A 23,644-nucleotide genomic window follows, 5' to 3' on the forward strand; every position below is an offset into this window, starting at 1 on the left:
TACAAGCACCACGTTCCCCGGTCCCAGGTGGTGGAGCCACGTCCTGGCTGCAATGTCACGTGATGGGGGTTATTTATATTGCTCTTACTTTTGTCTTTCAGTGCACGTCCAGCCATGGCCAATCTCCTGAGCGCCATCCGCAGGATCATAGACACCTTCCACAACTACAGCAGACACAGCTTCCCCTGTGATAAACTGGACATAGGAGAATTTCAAAGTCTCATCCAGACTCAGTTCGCAGATGTGATTGAGGTAAGATCTTACATTTTATACTTCACTTACCTGTTCAATTCTTAAGGAACATCTCCAAATAACATAATGTCCATGTGCCGATGAACGCTCCTCGTCCCTTATTCCCAGTAGTTGCTTCAGAGGAGCTATTCTGACTATAACTGAAGACAAGGAAGTCACAACCATAGTCAGCCATTTTGCATATTTGGAGATGAGTTATTTGGTCACCCGGTCACCCACCTGTATAGAAGTATGCACAGACTCTTCACTCTTCTTTCACCCCCACATTTCTGTCAATATTGCATACGTTGCTGCTATAGTCATTGCTGTCACTGCGTATTCACCAGGAGTCTTCTTCTTGCTTCTCTCTCGTCTTCTCCTTCAGTCTTGTAAGGGCTCATTCAGACAAGCGTCTAACTCGTCCGTTAAAACAACGGCCTTCACACGGACTCATGAATTTCAATGGGGCCGTTCACACGTGTGAAGGGTCCGTGGAAGAATAAGACATGTCCTATTTTCTCTATGGGTGATCTGTGATAACGCGCCCCGCACGGGTGCTCCTCGAACGTCGGTTTTTCACGTCCGAGGTTGCAAACGCTCGTCTGAATGGAGGCTAAAGCTTCGGATCATCCTGCAGGACCTCAGCAGAGCCCAATTCCTCCACTATAACTTTTCTGATCTGTCTGCGTAGAATTGATATTGTTTACATGGCTGGCCGCCGGCGTCTCCCATCACCTCATCATTGCTCAGTCACAGCGCTGGGTGCGATCTTCTCAGAGGTCTGCAAATATTTCCAAGTACAAAGTAGAAAATAAATCTGAAGGAAGCAGAAGGCACCTGAACGGTTAACTATTCTTGTGATCTTCTTCCTCGGGTGAGAAATATTTGTCGTTTCTAAAAATGGTTGGGTGTCTCCAGGTTGTGTTGGGTGTAGCTCTGATTGGGTGTAACTGTTCAACCTTTCATACATATCTATTACTCCTCAAGACGACCAAAACGTGGATCACCGTGGCAGTCACACGAAACGTTCTCTATTTTTAGTCCATGAATGATCTTAGTAATTTGCTCTAAACTATTGGTGAACTTCATATTGATCCCATGTCCATTAGGCCTGATTTACACGAGCGTGTGCGTTTTGCGCGCGCAAAAAACGCTGCGTTTTGCGCGCGCAAAAGGCATTTGACAGCTGCGTGTGTCATCCGTGTATGATGCGCGGCTGCGTGATTTTCACGCAGCCGCCATCATAGAGATGAGGTAGTCGACGCCCGTCACTGTCCAAGGTGCTGAAAGAGCTAACTGATCGGCAGTAACTCTTTCAGCACCCTCGACAGTGAGTTCCGATCACAATATACACCAACCTGTGAATAAAAAAAGACGTTCAAACTTACCATGAACTTCCTGCTTCCTCCAGTCCGGTCTCCCGGCCGTTGCCTTGGTGACGCGTCCCTCTCTTGTCATCCGGCCCCACCTCCCAGGATGACGCCGCAGGCCATGAGACCGCTGCAGCCTGTGATTGGCTGCAGCCTGTGCTTGGCCTGTGATTGGCTGCAGCTGTCACTTGGCCTGAATTGTCATCCCGGGAGGTCGGACTGGAGGAAGGAGCCGGGACTTATCGGTAAGTCCGAACTTCTGTTTTTTTTTACACGTATATGTATATTGTGATCGAAAGTCACTGTCCATGGTGCTGAAACAGTTTAAGTCTTTGAGCACCGTGGGCAGTGACTGTCTCCTGACGTCGCGTACCCGAACATTTTTTGCCGGGTTCGGTCAAAACGAGTTCGGCCGAACCCGGTGAAGTTCGGTGCGCTCATCTCTAATTTGACACTCCGTTTGGATGTTTGTAACCAGAAAAGCACGTGGTGCTTTTCTGTTTACATTCAGGAGTTTGACAGCTCTTGCGTGATTTTCGCGCATGCAACGCAGGACCGTCCGTGTGGCATGCGTTGTTTTCACGCACCCATTGAAGTCAATGGGTGCGTGTTGCGTGAAAAACGCAAGAATATAGAACATGTCGTGAGTTTTACGCAACGCACTCACGCAGCGCAAAATTCACGCATCGTCTAAACAGCCCCATAGACTATTATAGGTGCGTACGACACGCGTGAAAAGCACGCGCGTCGCACGCGCGTATAATACGCTCGTGTAAATGAGGCCTTAGTATGTATACATATATAGCGCATCATCGGCGGTGGAATTCATGATCAGCTCAGACGTACCTCCCAACCGTCCCAGATTCAGCGGGACAGTCCCGGATTCCGGCCGGTGTCCAACTGTCCCAGGCGGCCGGGGGTATATCCCGCTGTCAAACTAATTCTGAAGTAGGGAACCATCAGCTCCCTGCTTCAGAATTAGTTCAGAGCGGAGGGGCAGAGGGAGCTCCTCCGCCCGCCGAGGGCTCCCCGGGAACAGCACTACTGTAAGCGCTGTGCTCGGGGAAGCCCTTGATGTTACTGTCCATATGTGGACAGTGACGTCAGTGGCTAGTCTTGGAGCGGAATCCCCAGCCAGAGTCGGCAAAATCCACTATATAGAGAAAGGTATCAGGACACAGCTCTTCATCATTGTATTCCGGTGTTTCCGCCATCCCCCCGGTGTATAACATCCGGCACTCGCCCTGCAGTCACTTTACAGACATTGGTGATAGAACGGGTCGTGGTAAAGAGATCAGTGACCTCCAGCGCGGTCCTGTAATAGAACGTCACCGGTGTAACATGTCAGTCCTGGAAATGTCTCCCCTCCTGGATATCCCCCCCCCCCCCCATAACCTGTGACTGATATTATTATAAAGTGGAAGGAACCGACGCAACTCAGCCACGAAGTGCAGACCACGTAAAGTGACAGAGCGGGGGCCGAGGGGTGAGGAGCAAGCGCAAAAAAGTCACCAACACTCTGCTGACTCCATAACTGCAGAATACAGGCCTCCCCTGGTATTATCATCCGCACCGTGCCCGGGAGCTTCATAGCATGGGGGCCGAGCAGCTGCATGCCAGCCGAGCATCACCCAGCACAATGCCAAGTGTCAGATGGAGGGGGGTAGAGCACGAAGTCACTGGACTCTGGAGCAGCGTGTTCTGTGGAGTGACGCTTCTCTATGTGACGTGTTCTGTGGAGTGACGCTTCTCTATGTGACGTGTTCTGTGGAGTGACGCTTCTCTATGTGACGTGTTCTGTGGAGTGACGCTTCTCTATGTGACGTGTTCTGTGGAGTGGCGCTTCTCTATGTGACGTGTTCTGTGGAGTGACGCTTCTCTATGTGACGTGTTCTGTGGAGTGACGCTTCTCTATATGACGTGTTCTGTGGAGTGACGCTTCTCTATGTGACGTGTTCTGTGGAGTGACGCTTCTCTATGTGACGTGTTCTGTGGAGTGACGCTTCTCTATGTGATGTGTACTGTGGAGTGACGCTTCTCTATGTGACGTGTTCTGTGGAGTGACGCTTCTCTATATGACGTGTTCTGTGGAGTGGCGCTTCTCTATGTGATGTGTTCTGTGGAGTGACGCTTCTCTATGTGACATGTTCTGTGGAGTGACGCTTCTCTATGTGACGTGTTCTGTGGAGTGACGCTTCTCTATGTGACGTGTTCTGTGGAGTGACGCTTCTCTATGTGACGTGTTCTGTGTAGTGACGCTTCTCTATGTGACGTGTTCTGTGGAGTGACGCTTCTCTATGTGATGTGTTCTGTGGAGTGACGCTTCTCTATGTGACGTGTTCTGTGGAGTGACGCTTCTCTATGTGACGTGTTCTGTGGAGTGACGCTTCTCTATGTGACGTGTTCTGTGGAGTGACGCTTCTCTATGTGACGTGTTCTGTGGAGTGACGCTTCTCTATGTGACGTGTTCTGTGCAGTGACGCTTCTCTATATGACGTGTTCTGTGGAGTGACGCTTCTCTATGTGACGTGTTCTGTGGAGTGACGCTTCTCTATGTGACGTGTTCTGTGGAGTGACGCTTCTCTATGTGACGTGTTCTGTGGAGTGACGCTTCTCTATGTGACGTGTTCTGTGGAGTGACGCTTCTCTATGTGACGTGTTCTGTGGAGTGACGCTTCTCTATGTGACGTGTTCTGTGGAGTGACGCTTCTCTATGTGACGTGTTCTGTGGAGTGACGCTTCTCTATGTGACGTGTTCTGTGGAGTGACGCTTCTCTATATGACGTGTTCTGTGGAGTGACGCTTCTCTATATGACGTGTTCTGTGGAGTGACGCTTCTCTATGTGACGTGTTCTGTGGAGTGACGCTTCTCTATATGACGTGTTCTGTGGAGTGACGCTTCTCTATATGACGTGTTCTGTGGAGTGACGCTTCTCTATGTGACGTGTTCTGTGGAGTGACGCTTCTCTATGTGACGTGTTCTGTGGAGTGACGCTTCTCTATATGACGTGTTCTGTGGAGTGACGCTTCTCTATGTGACGTGTTCTGTGGAGTGACGCTTCTCTATGTGACGTGTTCTGTGGAGTGACGCTTCTCTATGTGACGTGTTCTGTGGAGTGACGCTTCTCTATGTGACGTATTCTGTGGGTTGACGCTTCTCTATGTGACGTGTTCTGTGGAGTGACGCTTCTCTATATGACGTGTTCTGTCGAGTGACGCTTCTCTATGTGACGTGTTCTGTGGAGTGACGCTTCTCTATGTGTCGTGTTCTGCGGAGTGACGCTTCTCTATATGACGTGTTCTGTGGAGTGACGCTTCTCTATGTGACGTGTTCTGTGGAGTGACGCTTCTCTATGTGGCGTGTTCTGTGGAGTGACGCTTCTCTATGTGACGTGTTCTGTGGAGTGACGCTTCTCTATATGACGTGTTCTGTGGAGTGACGCTTCTCTATGTGACGTGTTCTGTGGAGTGACGCTTCTCTATATGACGTGTTCTGTGGAGTGACGCTTCTCTATGTGACGTGTTCTGTAGAGTGACGCTTCTCTATATGACGTGTTCTGTGGAGTGACGCTTCTCTATGTGACGTGTTCTGTGGGGTGACGCTTCTCTATGTGACGTGTTCTGTGGAGTGACGCTTCTCTATGTGACGTGTTCTGTGGAGTGACGCTTCTCTATATGGCGTGTTCTGTGGAGTGACGCTTCTCTATATGACGTGTTCTGTGGAGTGACGCTTCTCTATATGGCGTGTTCTGTGGAGTGACGCTTCTCTATATGACGTGTTCTGTGGAGTGACGCTTCTCTATGTGACGTGTTCTGTGGAGTGACGCTTCTCTATGTGACGTGTTCTGTGGAGTGACGCTTCTCTATGTGACGTGTTCTGTGGAGTGACGCTTCTCTATGACGTGTTCTGTGGAGTGACGCTTCTCTATGTGACGTGTTCTGTGGAGTGACGCTTCTCTATATGACGTGTTCTGTGGAGTGACGCTTCTCTATGTGACGTGTTCTGTGGAGTGACGCTTCTCTATATGACGTGTTCTGTGGAGTGACACTTCTCTATGTGACGTGTTCTGTGGAGTGACGCTTCTCTATATGACGTGTTCTGTGGAGTGACGCTTCTCTATATGGCGTGTTCTGTGGAGTGACGCTTCTCTATGTGACGTGTTCTGTGGAGTGACGCTTCTCTATGTGACGTGTCCTGTGGAGTGACGCTTCTCTATGTGACGTGTTCTGTGGAGTGACGCTTCTCTATGTGATGTGTTCTGTGGAGTGATGCTTCTCTATATGACGTGTTCTGTGGAGTGACGCTTCTCTATGTGACGTGTTCTGTGGAGTGACGCTTCTCTATGTGACGTGTTCTGTGGAGTGACGCTTCTCTATATGACATGTTCTGTGGAGTGACGCTTCTCTATGTGACGTGTTCTGTGGAGTGACGCTTCTCTATGTGACGTGTTCTGTGGAGTGACGCTTCTCTATATGACGTGTTCTGTGGAGTGACGCTTCTCTATATGACGTGCTCTGTGGAGTGACGCTTCTCTATGTGACGTGTTCTGTGGAGTGACGCTTCTCTATGTGACGTGTTCTGTGGAGTGACGCTTCTCTATATGACGTGTTCTGTGGAGTGACGCTTCTCTTTGTGACGTGTTCTGTGGAGTGACGCTTCTCTATATGACGTGTTCTGTGGAGTGACGCGTCTCTATGTGACGTGTTCTGTGGAGTGACGCTTCTCTATATGACGTGTTCTGTGGAGTGACGCTTCTCTATGTGACGTGTTCTGTGGAGTGACGCTTCTCTATGTGACGTGTTCTGTGGAGTGACGCTTCTCTATATGACGTGTTCTGTGGAGTGACGCTTCTCTATGTGACGTGTTCTGTGGAGTGACGCTTCTCTATATGACGTGTTCTGTGGAGTGACGCTTCTCTATATGACGTGTTCTGTGGAGTGACGCTTCTCTATCTGGGGGTCTGATGATGAGTCTGGGTTTGGTGAATGCCAGGAGAACGTTACCCGCCTGACTGCATTGTGCCAGCTGTAAAGTTTGGTGGAGGAGGGCTAATGCTATGGAGGTGTTTTTCAGCGGTTGGTTCCCTAATTCTACTAAAGGGAATTCTTAATGCTTCAACTTTCCAATACATTTTGGACAATTGTAGCTTCCAACTTCATGGGAACAGTTTGAGGTTCGCCCATTTTTGCACAAGGTCCATAAAGACATGGTTTGTTGGTTGGTTTGTTTGTTGATTGGTTGGGTGGTTGGTTGGGTGAGTTTGGTTTGGAAGAACTTGATCAGCCGCACAGAGCCCTAATCTCAACCCCATCCAACAGATTTATAATGAACTAGAACAGAGATTATGAGCCCGGCCCCCTCCCCCAACATCATTGTCTGACCTCACAAATGATCTTCTGGAGGAATGGGCAAAAATTCCCACAGACCCCAAAATCTTGTAGAAAACCCCCAGAAAAGGGGAAGATGTTTTACTACAAAGGGCGGAACAACCCCATATGAATATCTATGGATTTAGAATGAGACGTCATGAAAGCTCTTGTAGGTGCAACGTGTAGTTGTCCCAATACTTTTGTCCATATAGTGTATCTAGAGGTACCACTCCCCGTAATACACATGTAAAGAATGTATTACATATTTCCAAAGACAAAGGCCACGTATGACATAACAATCCAGAAATAAGTGGTTTGCTGCAGATATTTACTAGTTTAATAACATCTAAACATGAACATTTACTTTCATAATTTGGTTATTATTTGTGTCCCTTTAGGATTCTGGAGATCCACACACGATTGAAGCAATTCTGCATGCTCTTGATGAAGACAATGATGGTGAGGTGGACTTTAAAGAATTTCTAGAACTCGTAGCAAAAGTCGCTATTGCTTATTTTGAAGCTCTGAGATCAGAGAAAGGTTGTCGGTTATGCACATCCCAAAAAGGTTCAATGCTGCAAACCTCGACATCCTCAAAAACATCTGAATCACAGGCTCAAGATGATTCTTCCCAATATCAAGCTCCAAAACAAGATCCCAGTACAAAATCAGCTCTATCCGAAAAACAACGTTCTAACCCTAAACAAGATCAACCTCAGAAAGGAGCGCTCACTGCTAAATATGATTCTACTCAGACACAAGACAAATCTGAGAACAAAGATGCCAGTTCAAAAGTAGAGGAATCAGCAAAACAAGATCAAGCTCAAAAACAAGATCCGTCCAAAAAACAAGATCAAGCTCAAAAACAAGATCCGTCCAAAAAACAAGATCAAGCTCAAAAACAAGATCCGTCCAAAAAACAAGATCAAGCTCAAAAACAAGATCCGTCCAAAAAACAAGATCAAGCTCAAAAACAAGATCCGTCCAAAAAACAAGATCAAGCTCAAAAACAAGATCCGTCCAAAAAACAAGATCAAACTCAGAACGAAGACCTCATTTCTAAACAAAATTCTAAAATGAAAGATGTGAGCACTACACAGGATTTAACAAAGACAAGTGAACAGTCACCAACACAGAAGCAAGAGCCTACAAAAAGTGAAGATGACTCCCAGAAAGATGTCATCGGAAAGAGACATGAGCAGGCTCAAAAACAAAACCTTACACAAGGTTCAATCCTAAAACAAGAACCTCACATAAAAAAAGAGGATCAGGCTCAATGCCCTGCACTAATGCAAAATCCAACCCAGAAACAAAAACAAGATGGGAAACAAGAACCACTTAAGAATCAATGCTCTGCACTCAAGCAGGACCCAATCTTAAAGGGAGACTCATCGCAGAAACAGGACCCTGTCCTGAAGCAAAGTCTATCTCAAAAGCAAGATCAAACCCAGGAACAAGACCTTAACCTGAAATTTGAATCAACCTATGTACCAGGCACAATCCAGAAACAAGATCCTACATTAAAGAAAGACCCAGCTCAGAAACAAGATCCAACCCAAAACAAAGACTCAATCCAGAAACAAGACCCATCCAAAGCACAGGATCAAACAAAGCCACCAGACTCAATGCAGAAACAAGACCTGACCCTAAAGCAAGATCAACCAAGAACACAAGATTCAACTCAGAAACAAGAGCTAACCCAAAAGCAAGACCCAACTGGAAAACAAGACCCATCCCAAAAAGAAGATCAATCAAAATCACCAGACTCAACCCAGAAACAATACACAACCCAAAAACAAGATCCAACCCAGAAACAAAACCCAAGCCAAAAACAAGATCCAACCTCAAAACAAGACTTAGCCCAGAAACAAGACTCAAAGCAGAAACAAGACCCATCCCAAAAACAAGATCAAACAAAGACATCGGACTCAACCCAGAAACAAGCGATAACTCAAAAACAAAACCCAACCCAATACCAAGACCCAACCCAGAAACAAGATCCAACCCGAAAACAAGATCAACCAAAACCACAAGATTTAACTCCAGAGCTAACCCAAAAGCAAGAGCCAACTCAAACACAAGACCCATCCCAAAAACAAGATAAAACAAAGTCACCAGACACAACTAAAAAACAAGATCCAACCCCAAAACAAGACTCAACCCAAAAACAAGACCCAACACAGAAACAAGACCTAACCCAACAACAGGATCAAACAAAGCCCCCAGAGTCAACCCAAAAACAAGAGAAAACTAAGAAACAAGACCTATGCCAGAAACAAGACCTATGCCAGAAACAAGACCTATGCCAGAAACAAGACCTGACCCAGAAACCAGACTCAGCCCAAAAACAAGACTCAACCCAGAAACAAGACTCAACCCACAAACAAGACCTCACCAAAAAACAAGATTCAACCCCAAAACAAGACCCAACCCATAAACAAGATCCAACCCCAAAACAAGACCCAACCCAGAAACAAACCCCAACCCAAAAACAAGAACCAACCAAGAAACAAGATCCAACCCCAAAACAAGAGTCAACCCAGAAACAAGACCCAAATCAGAAACAAGACCCATCCCAAAAACAAGATCAAACAAAGACAACAGACTTGACCCAGAAACAAGAGCTAACTCAAAAAGAAAACCGAACCCAATACCAAGACCCAACCCAGAAACAAGATCCAACCCCAAAACAAGACCCAAGCCAGAAACAGGAGCCAACCCAGAAACAAGACCCATCCCAAAAACAAGATCAAACAAAGTCACCAGACTCAACCCAAAAACAAGACACAACCCAAAAACAAGATCAAGCAAAGCCACCAGACTCAGCCAAGAAACAAGAGCTAACTCAGAAACAAAACCCAAGCCAAAACCAAGACGCAACCCAGAAACAAGACCCAACCCAAAAACAGGATCAAACAAAGCCCCCAGAGTCAACCAAAAAACAAGACACAACCCAGAAACAAAACCCAACACATAAACAAGACCCAACACATAAACAAGACCAATCCCAAAAACAAGATCAAACAAAGCCACTAGACTCAATTCAGAAACAAGAGCTAACTCAGAAACAAAACCAAGACCCAAACAAGAAACAAGATCCTTCTCCAAAACAAGACCCAACACAGAAACAAGACCCAACACAGAAACAGGACCCATCCCAAAAACAAGATCAAACAAAGCCACCAGACCCAACTCAGAAACAAGACCCAACCCCAAAACAAGACCCAACCCCAAAACAAGACCCAACCCATAAACCAGATCCAACCCCAAAACAAGACTCAACACAGAAACAAGACCCAACTCAGAAACAGGACCCATCCCAAAAACAAGATCAAACAAAACCACAAGACCCAACCCCAAAACAAGACCCAACCGATAAACAAGATCCAACCCAAAAACAAGACTCACTCCAGAAACAAGACCCAAACCAGAAACAAGACCAATCCCAAAAACAAGATAAAACAAAGTCACCAAACACAATCCAGAAACAAGAGCAAACTAAGCAACACCTAACCGAAAAACAAGACCCTACCCAAAAACAATGTCCTATACTAAAACATGACTCAAGCCAGAAACAAGACAAAATACAAACACCTGACCTAACCCCAAAACAATACTCAAGCCAGAAACAAGACTCAACACAGAAACTAGACCCAACACATAAACAAGATCCAACACAGAAACAAGACCCAACACAGAAACAAGACCCAACACAGAAACAAGACCCAACACAGAAACAAGACCCAACACAGAAACAAGGCCCAACACAGAAACAAGATCCAACACAGAAACAAGATCCAACACAGAAACAAGATCCAACACAGAAACAAGACCCAACTCAGAAACAGGACCCATCCCAAAAACAAGATCAAACAAAACCACAAGACCCAACCCCAAAACAAGACCCAACCGATAAACAAGATCCAACCCAAAAACAAGACTCACTCCAGAAACAAGACCCAAACCAGAAACAAGACCAATCCCAAAAACAAGATAAAACAAAGTCACCAGACACAATCCAGAAACAAGAGCAAACTAAGCAACACCTAACCGAAAAACAAGACCCTACCCAAAAACAATGTCCTATACTAAAACATGACTCAAGCCAGAAACAAGACAAAATACAAACACCTGAACTAACCCCAAAACAAGACCCAACACAGAAACTAGACCCAACACAGAAACTAGACCCAACACAGAAACTAGACCTAACACAGAAACAAGACCCAACACAGAAACAAGACCCAACACAGAAACAAGACCCAACACATAAACCAGACCCAACACAGAAACCAGACCCAACACAGAAACAAGATCCAACACAGAAACAAGACCCAACACAGAAAAAGGAATCAACCCAAAAACAAGACCCAATACAGAAACTAGAACCTACCCAGAAACAAGACCCAACCCAGAAACAAGACCCAAGTCGGAAACAAGACTCAACACAGAAACAAGGTCCAACACAGAAACAAGACTCAACACAGATACAAGTCTCAACACAGAAAAAGGAATCAACCCAAAAACAAGACCCAATACAGAAACAAGAACCAACCCAGAAACAAGACCCAACCCAGAAACAAGATCCGACACAGAAACAAGACCTGACCCAGAAACAAGACTTAACTCAGAAAAAAGACCAAATCCAGAAACAAGACCCAACCCAGAAACAAGACCCAACCCAGAAACAAGACCCAACCCAGAAACAAGACCCGACCCAGAAACAAGACCAAATCCAGAAACAAGATCCAATACATAAACAAGATCAAACACAGATACCAGACTCAACTAAGAAACAAGATCCAACCGAGACACAAGACCCAACCCATAAACAAGATCCAACCCAAAAACAAGACTCACTCCAGAAACAAGACCAATCCCAAAAACAAGATAAAACAAAGTCACCAGACACAATCCAGAAACAAGAGCAAACTAAGCAACACCTAACCGAAAAACAAGACCCTACCCAAAAACAATGTCCTATACTAAAACAATACTCAAGCCAGAAACAAGACCCAACACAGAAACTAGACCCAACACATAAACAAGATCCAACACAGAAACAAGACCCAACAGAGAAACAAGACCCAACACAGAAACAAGACCTAACACAGAAACAAGACCCAACACAGAAACAAGACCCAACACAGAAACAAGACCCAACACAGAAACAAGATCCAACACAGAAACAAGATCCAACACAGAAACAAGATCCAACACAGAAACAAGACCCAACACAGAAACAAGACCCAACTCAGAAACAGGACCCATCCCAAAAACAAGATCAAACAAAACCACAAGACCCAACCCCAAAACAAGACCCAACCCATAAACAAGATCCAACCCAAAAACAAGACTCACTCCAGAAACTAGACCCAAACCAGAAACAAGACCAATCCCAAAAACAAGATAAAACAAAGTCACCAGGCACAATCCAGAAACAAGAGCAAACTAAGCAACACCTAACCGAAAAACAAGACCCTACCCAAAAACAATGTCCTATACTAAAACATGACTCAAGCCAGAAACAAGACAAAATACAAACACCTGACCTAACCCCAAAACAAGACCCAACACAGAAACTAGACCCAACACAGAAACTAGACCCAACACAGAAACTAGACCTAACACAGAAACAAGACCCAACACAGAAACAAGACCCAACACAGAAACCAGACCCAACACAGAAACCAGACCCAACACAGAAACAAGATCCAACACAGAAACAAGATCCAACACAGAAACAAGATCCAACACAGAAACAAGATCCAACACAGAAACAAGACCCAACACAGAAAAAGGAATCAACCCAAAAACAAGACCCAATACAGAAACTAGAACCTACCCAGAAACAAGACCCAACTCAGAAACAAGACCCAACCCAGAAACAAGACCCAAGTCGGAAACAAGACTCAACACAGAAACAAGGTCCAACACAGAAACAAGACTCAACACAGATACAAGTCTCAACACAGAAAAAGGAATCAACCCAAAAACAAGACCCAATACAGAAACAAGAACCAACCCAGAAACAAGACCCGACCCAGAAACAAGACCCAACCCAGAAACAAGATCCGACACAGAAACAAGACCTGACCCAGAAACAAGACTTAACTCAGAAACAAGACCAAATCCAGAAACAAGACCCAACCCAGAAACAAGACCCAACCCAGAAACAAGACAAAACCCAGAAACAAGACCCAACCCAAAAACAATGTCCTATACTAAAACATGACTCAAGCCAGAAACAAGACAAAATACAAACACCTGACCTAACCCCAAAACAAGACCCAACACAGAAACTAGACCCAACAGAGAAACTAGACCCAACACAGAAACTAGACCTAACACAGAAACAAGACCCAACACAGAAACAAGACCCAACACAGAAACAAGACCCAACACAGAAACAAGACCCAACACAGAAACAAGACCCAACACAGAAACCAGACCCAACACAGAAACCAGACCCAACACAGAAACAAGATCCAACACAGAAACAAGATCCAACACAGAAACAAGATCCAACACAGAAACAAGATCCAACACAGAAACAAGACCCAACACAGAAACAAGACCCAACTCAGAAACAGGACCCATCCCAAAAACAAGATCAAACAAAACCACAAGACCCAACCCCAAAACAAGACCCAACCCATAAACAAGATCCAACCCAAAAACAAGACTCATTCCAGAAACAAGACCCAAACCAGAGACAAGACCAATCCCAAAAACAAGATAAAACAAAGTCACCAGACACAATCCAGAAACAAGAGCAAACTAAGCAACACCTAACCGAAAAACAAGACCCTACCCAAAAACAATGTCCTATACTAAAACATGACTCAAGCCAGAAACAAGACAAAATACAAACACCTGACCTAACCCCAAAACAAGACCCAACACAGAAACTAGACCCAACAGAGAAACTAGACCCAACACAGAAACTAGACCTAACACAGAAACAAGACCCAACACAGAAACAAGACCCAACACAGAAACAAGACCCAACACAGAAACAAGACCCAACACAGAAACAAGACCCAACACAGAAACCAGACCCAACACAGAAACCAGACCCAACACAGAAACAAGATCCAACACAGAAACAAGATCCAACACAGAAACAAGATCCAACACAGAAACAAGATCCAACACAGAAACAAGACCCAACACAGAAACAAGACCCAACTCAGAAACAGGACCCATCCCAAAAACAAGATCAAACAAAACCACAAGACCCAACCCCAAAACAAGACCCAACCCATAAACAAGATCCAACCCAAAAACAAGACTCATTCCAGAAACAAGACCCAAACCAGAGACAAGACCAATCCCAAAAACAAGATAAAACAAAGTCACCAGACACAATCCAGAAACAAGAGCAAACTAAGCAACACCTAACCGAAAAACAAGACCCTACCCAAAAACAATGTCCTATACTAAAACATGACTCAAGCCAGAAACAAGACAAAATACAAACACCTGACCTAACCCCAAAACAAGACCCAACACAGAAACTAGACCCAACACAGAAACTAGACCCAACACAGAAACTAGACCTAACACAGAAACAAGACCCAACACAGAAACAAGACCCAACACAGAAACAAGACCCAACACAGAAACCAGACCCAACACAGAAACCAGACCCAACACAGAAACAAGATCCAACACAGAAACAAGATCCAACACAGAAACAAGATCCAACACAGAAACAAGATCCAACACAGAAACAAGATCCAACACAGAAACAAGACCCAACACATAAAAAGGAATCAACCCAGAAACAAGACCCAACCCAGAAACAAGACCCAAGTCGGAAACAAGACTCAACACAGAAACAAGGTCCAACACAGAAACAAGACTCAACACAGATACAAGTCTCAACACAGAAAAAGGAATCAACCCAAAAACAAGACCCAATACAGAAACAAGAACCAACCCAGAAACAAGACCCGACCCAGAAACAAGAACTAACCCAGAAACAAGATCCGACACAGAAACAAGACCTGACCCAGAAACAAGACTTAACTCAGAAACAAGACCAAATCCAGAAACAAGACCCAACCCAGAAACAAGACCCAACCCAGAAACAAGACCCAACCCAGAAACAAGACCCAACCCAAAAACAATGTCCTATACTAAAACATGACTCAAGCCAGAAACAAGACAAAATACAAACACCTGACCTAACCCCAAAACAAGACCCAACACAGAAACTAGACCCAACAGAGAAACTAGACCCAACACAGAAACTAGACCTAACACAGAAACAAGACCCAACACAGAAACAAGACCCAACACAGAAACAAGACCCAACACAGAAACAAGACCCAACACAGAAACAAGACCCAACACAGAAACCAGACCCAACACAGAAACCAGACCCAACACAGAAACAAGATCCAACACAGAAACAAGATCCAAAACAGAAACAAGATCCAACACAGAAACAAGATCCAACACAGAAACAAGACCCAACACAGAAACGAGACCCAACTCAGAAACAGGACCCATCCCAAAAACAAGATCAAACAAAACCACAAGACCCAACCCCAAAACAAGACCCAACCCATAAACAAGATCCAACCCAAAAACAAGACTCACTCCAGAAACAAGACCCAAACCAGAAACAAGACCAATCCCAAAAACAAGATAAAACAAAGTCACCAGACACAATCCAGAAACAAGAGCAAACTAAGCAACACCTAACCGAAAAACAAGACCCTACCCAAAAACAATGTCCTATACTAAAACATGACTCAAGCCAGAAACAAGACAAAATACAAACACCTGACCTAACCCCAAAACAAGACCCAACACAGAAACTAGACCCAACACAGAAACTAGACCCAACACAGAAACTAGACCTAACACAGAAACAAGATCCAACACAGAAACAAGACCCAACACAGAAACAAGACCCAACACAGAAACAAGACCCAACAAAGAAACAAGACCCAACACAGAAACAAGACCCAACACAGAAAAAAGATCCAACACAGAAACAAGATCCAACACAGAAACAAGATCCAACACAGAAACAAGATCCAACACAGAAACAAGATCCAACACAGAAACAAGACCCAACACAGAAAAAGGAATCAACCCAAAAACAAGACCCAATACAGAAACAAGAACCAACCCAGAAACAAGACCCGACCCAGAAACAAGACCCAACCCAGAAACAAGATCCGACACAGAAACAAGACCTGACCCAGAAACAAGACTTAACTCAGAAACAAGACCAAATCCAGAAACAAGACCAAACCCAGAAACAAGACCTAACCCAGAAACAAGACCCAACCCAGAAACAAGACCCGACCCAGAAACAAGACCCGACCCAGAAACAAGACTTAATACAGAAACAAGACCAAAGCCAGAAACAAGATCCAACACAGAAACAAGATCAAACACAGATACCAGACTCAACTAAGAAACAAGATCCAACCAAGACACAAGACCCTACCCAAAAACAATGTCCTATACTGAAACATGACTCAAGCCAGAAACAAGACAAAATACAAACACCTGACCCAACCCCAAAACAATACTCAGGCCAGAAACAAGACCCAACACAGAAACTAGACCCAACACATAAACAAGATCCAACACAGAAACAAGACCCAACACAGAAACAAGATCCAACACAGAAACAAGACCCAACACAGAAAAAGGAATCAACCCCAAAACAAGACCCAATACAGAAACTAGAACCTACCCAGAAACAAGACCCAACCCAGAAACAAGACTTAACCCAGAAACTAGACCAAATCCAGAAACAAGACCCAACCCAGAAACAAGACCCAAGTCGGAAACAAGACCCGACCCAGAAACAAGACTTAACTCAGAAACAAGACCAAATCCAGAAACAAGACCCAACCCAGAAACAAGAACCAACCCAGAAACAAGACCCTTTCCAGAAACAAGACTTAATACATAAACAAGACCAAATCCAGAAACAAGATCCAATACATAAACAAGATCAGACACAGATACCAGACTCAACTAAGAAACAAGATCCAACCGAGACACAAGACCCAACCCATAAACAAGATCCAACCCAAAAACAAGACTCACTCCAGAAACAAGACCCAAACCAGAAACAAGACCAATCCCAAAAACAAGATAAAACAAAGTCACCAGACACAATCCAGAAACAAGAGCAAACTAAGCAACACCTAACCGAAAAACAAGACCCTACCCAAAAACAATGTCCTATACTAAAACATGACTCAAGCCAGAAACAAGACAAAATACAAACACCTGACCCAACTCCAAAACAATACTCAAGCCAGAAACAAGACCCAACACAGAAACAAGACCCAACACAGAAACAAGACCCAACACGGAAAAAGGAATCAACCCAAAAACAAGACCCAATACAGAAACAAGACCCAACCCAGAAACAAGACCCGACCCGGAAACAAGACCCAAGCCATAAACAAGACCCAAGCCAGAAACAAGACTTAACCCAGAAACAAGACCAAATCCAGAAACAAGACCCGACCCAGAAACAAGACCCAACCCAGAAACACAAAGAGACTCCTCACAAGATGCAGCACCCAACAGAGAAACTGGATACCCAAGAGACTGTTCACAAGGTCTTTCCAAGTCCAGACCACCAGGACCCTCAGAAATACTATTCATACTTTGAACAAACGTCAAGCCAAGGGCTTGGGCTAACCCATGATGTGCCCCAAAGTCAGGTTACACAAACCGAGATACGTTATTCTTACCACACACAAGGTGATCGGCCATCTCAACATGTCTGGGGTTCCACTCTTTTCCAAGGAGAACGGGATGACTTATACAATCAAATGTATCAAAGGGCAGAGAAACCCACAGATCACTGGCAATGGCATGACAAGGCTTCGTCCTCCAGCTCTTACCAAACTCCTCTAGATACACAACACGCAACGCAGCAAATAACCTCATCGTGGCCTACAGCACCACAAGGTTCTGCAGCCACTGTTGGGCTTCACAAAGCGGCAAAACAAAACAAAGATGCAGCCTCACCACAGAGTCCCCTGTACGCCCTTTCTCAGCAGTCCCCAGAACTAATCAGGAATCGCAGCATTGGCCAAAGTACCGCAACAGAGGCAAAGCAGCCAAACCTTCCTCAAGAACCTCCATCGAAACCAGAAGATGTCCACCAGCAATCGTCATCTTCTGGAATGAGCTTTTCAGAACAAATGAGTTCCACACAGAAGAAAGAAACGCAGAAATCTTCCCAGAAAGGCTTCAAGTGGCCATGGCAAAACTAAACATGATGCTCCTGTCCGGAGATTAATTAACCCCCCACCCCCCAATATCACATTCTTTACCGGGGCCCCAGTAGGTGAAGATCTTGCTTCTTCTCTTTAAGAAAATGTAAGACTGTTCATGACTGAGGAACAGCAACCAAAGTAACAAAAATACCTTGTGACAACACCAAGCCCAGGGGGCATCTATAGGTTAGTGGCCACATCTCACACTATGCAGTACAGCCAGTGGGGTGTCATGAACCCTTACCAGCCATAGAGAAGACAAGCACTGCAGTGCCCCAGCTAAATAGTCCTAAGCGTATTCTTATCACAAACTCTCCTCTACAATTTCCCCAGTGGTGAAAATAAAGACCCCGAGTGTTTATGATTTATGCCGCCCTGGGAAAGGAGGACCCTGCTGTTTGCCCCCTTTCTATTCTTTGAAGTAGTGAAGGTTGGTATTAGGCTGTGGTCATCGCCCCTACACTTGTTTGGTAAGATTGTTGAGGGGAAACCCTGTTTGAGCTGATTCAGCCCATAAAATAAGGGGATAGTGTAAGCCTGACCTGGGCCCCTTATCTCATGGGCCCTACAGTAGCCGCATGGGCTTCCTCTATGGTATATATGACCTGGGCCCATTGTATTCCTTTTAGCAATTCATTTTCTTATCTATTACCCCTAATTTCATATCAAGTGATCTGTCAGGTCTCTGAGGGCATCATAGGATGTAGGGGGAGGGTGGGAGAACGGGGACATATTGTTTCTAGAATTTGATTTTGTGCTTTCATGTGAAAAGCTATTTTACTGGTGCCAGGAGACAAAGCCTGTGAGTCCTGCCTCCCTTGTCCACTCATAGAGAAAGCCTGTGAGTCCTGCTTCCCCTGCCCACTCATAGAGAAAGCCTGTGAGTCCAGCTTCCCCTGCCCACTCATAGAGAAAGCCTGTGAGTCCTGCTTCCCTGGCCCACTGATAGAGAAAGCCTGTGAGTCCTGCTTCCCCTGCCCACTCATATAGAAAGCCTGTGAGTCCTGCTTCCCCTGCCCACTCATAGAGAAAACCTGTGAGTCCTGCTTCCCCTTCCCACTCATAGAGAAAGCCTGTGAGTCCTGCTGACCCCATTCACACACCGCTGATTGACAGCCTTTCCTGTACCAGTGTGCATACATATAGAGCTGTCAATCACTGGACAGGCTCAGCAGGACTCACAGGCTTTCTCTATGAGTCATTATCCGAGCTCTGACATGTGACTATTACCTGTAATACTATGATGGGACTAATTACTGCTAATGTTTAACCCTATAATAGCCTTGATGATCCAATAATTATAAGAATAGTGCAATGTTATAATGATGTCATGTGTGATGGGGTCGGAATACTTGTCCAATAAAGATGAATTAACCCTTTCCTGCACTCTGACTGTTACTGTGTCCCTGTCACCACAATGTATAGATATAAAAGCTGCTATACACACGACCCGGGGTCACCCAGCAGCACTTCTCTGGGATACAGAATCATGAGTATATATGTACATGGAAACAACGCCTAATGGTTACGTAGCCTTAAAAATAAAAAAGTGATAGCGGACGGATGTGAGAAAGCAAAAACGATAACGTCTCCTTGGTTGAGAAGACTGAAATTGTCTCGCCCTTAAAGGAGCACTCCGGTGAATCCCCCCCCCCCCCCCGTTCGTATACTTGATTAGGTAAAAGGTAGCGACCTCTAAGATCTTTTCGCTCACTTTATTTTTACGTTAGCAGCTCCATTCGGCGATGTGACTTGCAATAAGCAATGTAATCATCCTCTCAGTGTCTACTGAACCCTCCTATAGTGCTGCTTGTCAAGGATAAGGATGAGGAGGTACAGGTACATGGTCATCAGGCGCTACCTGCAGGCCGAGATGGGGTACTGCGCCACATATGTTTTTAGGATCATCTTGTACAAGCATGAATTATTATAACATATTTAGATTAAGAAGAATAATAAGCAAATTGTTAAATCAGAGAATAAAACATCAATGAGCAAAAATCAGGAGCAGCGTCATAGGAGCTGCACATAACATCCAGGCTGAGTCTGACTGAATGATCCCTATAGATTGTCAGCTGCCAGCATGGTGATCTATACATTATAAATAAGACGTGCAGCCAGAATTTACCACCCACCAGGCAGAAATATAAAGGTCACATGTACTTCTGCCCATACAACATGCAAGACGGATATTACTGATCCCATAACAGGGAGTGGAGCACATACATAACACAGCGGTACCCATATATATACACAATATACAGCTGGGCCCATACATATACAATATACAGCAGGGGTCATACATATACAATATACAGCAGGGGTCATACATATACAATATACAGCAGTGGTCATACATATACAATATACAGCAGTGGTCATACATATACAATATACAGCAGTGGTCATACATATACAATATACAGCAGGGGTCATACATATACAATATACAGCAGTGGTCATACATATACAATATACAGCAGTGGTCATACATATACACTATACAGCAGTGGTCATACATATACAATATACAGCAGTGGTCATACATATACAATATACAGCAGGGGTCATACATATACAATATACAGCAGTGGTCATACATATACAATATACAGCAGGGGTCATACATATACAATATACAGCAGTGGTCATACATATACAATATACAGCAGGGGTCATACATATACAATATACAGCAGGGGTCATACATATACAATATACAGCAGCGGTCATACATATACAATATACAGCAGGGGTCATACATATACAATATACAGCAGTGGTCATACATATACAATATACAGCAGAGGTCATACATATACAATATACAGCAGGGGTCATACATATACAATATACAGCAGGGGTCATACATATACAATATACAGCAGTACCCATACATATACAATATACAGCAGGGGTCATACATATACAATATACAGCAGGGGTCATACATATACACTATACAGCAGTGGTCATACATATACAATATACAGCAGTGGTCATACATATACAATATACAGCAGGGGTCATACATATACAATATACAGCAGAGGTCATACATATACAATATACAGCAGTGGTCATACATATACAATATACAGCAGTGGTCATACATATACAATATACAGCAGTGGTCATACATATACAATATACAGCAGGGGTCATACATATACACTATACAGCAGTGGTCATACATATACAATATATAGCAGTGGTCATACATATACAATATACAGCAGAGGTCATACATATACAATATACAGCAGGGGTCATACATATACAATATACAGCAGTGGTCATACATATACAATATATAGCAGTGGTCATACATATACAATATACAGCAGTGGTCATACATATACAATATACAGCAGTGGTCATACATATACAATATACAGCAGGGGTCATACATATACAATATACAGCAGGGGTCATACATATACAATATACAGCAGAGGTCATACATATACAATATACAGCAGTGGTCATACATATACAATATACAGCAGGGGTCATACATATACAATATACAGCAGTGGTCATACATATACAATATACAGCAGGGGTCATACATATACAATATACAGCAGGGGTCATACATATACAATATACAGCAGTGGTCATACATATACAATATACAGCAGGGGTCATACATATACAATATACAGCAGGGGTCATACATATACAATATACAGCAGTGGTCATACATATACAATATACAGCAGTGGTCATACATATACAATATACAGCAGTGGTCATACATATACAATATACAGCAGTGGTCATACATATACAATATACAGCAGGGGTCATACATATACAATATACAGCAGTGGTCATACATATACAATATACAGCAGGGGTCATACATATACAATATACAGCAGGGGTCATACATATACAATATATAGCAGTGGTCATACATATACAATATACAGCAGAGGTCATACATATACAATATACAGCAGAGGTCATACATATACAATATACAGCAGGGGTCATACATATACAATATACAGCAGTGGTCATACATATACAATATACAGCAGTGGTCATACATATACAATGTACAGCAGTGGTCATACATATACAATATACAGCAGGGGTCATACATATACAATATACAGCAGTGGTCATACATATACAATATACAGCAGGGGTCATACATATACAATATACAGCAGTGGTCATACATATACAATATACAGCAGGGGTCATACATATACAATATACAGCAGGGGTCATACATATACAATATACAGCAGTGGTCATACATATACAATATACAGCAGTGGTCATACATATACAATATACAGCAGAGGTCATACATATACAATATACAGCAGAGGTCATACATATACAATATACAGCAGGGGTCATACATATACAATATACAGCAGTGGTCATACATATACAATATACAGCAGTGGTCATACATATACAATGTACAGCAGTGGTCATACATATACAATATACAGCAGGGGTCATACATATACAATATACAGCAGAGGTCATACATATACAATATACAGCAGAGGTCATACATATACAATATATAGCAGTGGTCATACATATACAATATACAGCAGTGGTCATACATATACAATATACAGCAGTGGTCATACATATACAATATACAGCAGTGGTCATACATATACAATATATAGCAGTGGTCATACATATACAATATACAGCAGAGGTCATACATATACAATATACAGCAGTGGTCATACATATACAATATACAGCAGTGGTCATACATATACAATATACAGCAGTGGTCATACATATACAATATACAGCAGAGGTCATACATATACAATATACAGCAGTGGTCATACATATACAATATACAGCAGTGGTCATACATATACAATATACAGCAGTGGTCATACATATACACTATACAGCAGGGGTCATACATATACAATATACAGCAGTGGTCATACATATACAATATACAGCAGGGGTCATACATATACAATATACAGCAGTGGTCATACATATACAATATACAGCAGTGGTCATACATATACAATATATAGCAGTGGTCATACATATACAATATACAGCAGAGGTCATACATATACAATATACAGCAGTGGTCATACATATACAATATACAGCAGTGGTCATACATATACAATATACAGCAGGGGTCATACATATACAATATACAGCAGTGGTCATACATATACAATATACAGCAGTGGTCATACATATACAATATATAGCAGTGGTCATACATATACAATATACAGCAGAGGTCATACATATACAATATACAGCAGGGGTCATACATATACAATATACATCAGTGGTCATACATAAACAATATACAGCAGAGGTCATACATATACAATATACAGGAGAGGTCATACATATACAATATATAGCAGT

At 43.6% G+C, this 23,644-nt stretch overlaps 1 protein-coding gene across 1 annotated transcript; it reads left to right on the top strand.

The window, feature by feature from the left end:
• The first annotated feature begins 114 nt into the window (after positions 1 to 114).
• Positions 115 to 18,295, top strand: LOC142664254 (uncharacterized). Its single transcript, XM_075843276.1, has 12 exons — positions 115 to 252; positions 7,370 to 7,572; positions 8,641 to 8,882; positions 9,093 to 10,938; positions 11,116 to 11,864; positions 12,006 to 12,329; positions 12,579 to 13,635; positions 13,849 to 14,286; positions 14,536 to 15,639; positions 15,742 to 16,375; positions 16,574 to 17,112; positions 17,269 to 18,295. The coding sequence occupies exons 1-12, from the start codon at positions 115 to 117 to the stop codon at positions 18,239 to 18,241; spliced, it is 8,247 nt and encodes a 2,748-aa protein (XP_075699391.1). The 3' UTR covers positions 18,242 to 18,295.
• Positions 18,296 to 23,644: the final 5,349 nt, after the last annotated feature.

Source organism: Rhinoderma darwinii, chromosome 12, assembly GCF_050947455.1.
Source record: "Rhinoderma darwinii isolate aRhiDar2 chromosome 12, aRhiDar2.hap1, whole genome shotgun sequence".
NCBI classification, from domain to species: Eukaryota; Metazoa; Chordata; class Amphibia; order Anura; family Rhinodermatidae; genus Rhinoderma; species Rhinoderma darwinii.

Coding starts and splice junctions, on each gene's coding strand:
- LOC142664254 (XM_075843276.1), top strand. CDS start 115: ATGGCCAATCTCCTGAGCGCCATCCGCAGGATCATAGACACCTTCCAC. Junction 253..7,369: donor AGTTCGCAGATGTGATTGAG/GTAAGATCTTAC, acceptor GTGTCCCTTTAG/GATTCTGGAGATCCACACAC. Junction 17,113..17,268: donor CAAAAACAAGATAAAACAAA/GTCACCAGACAC, acceptor ACAATACTCAAG/CCAGAAACAAGACCCAACAC.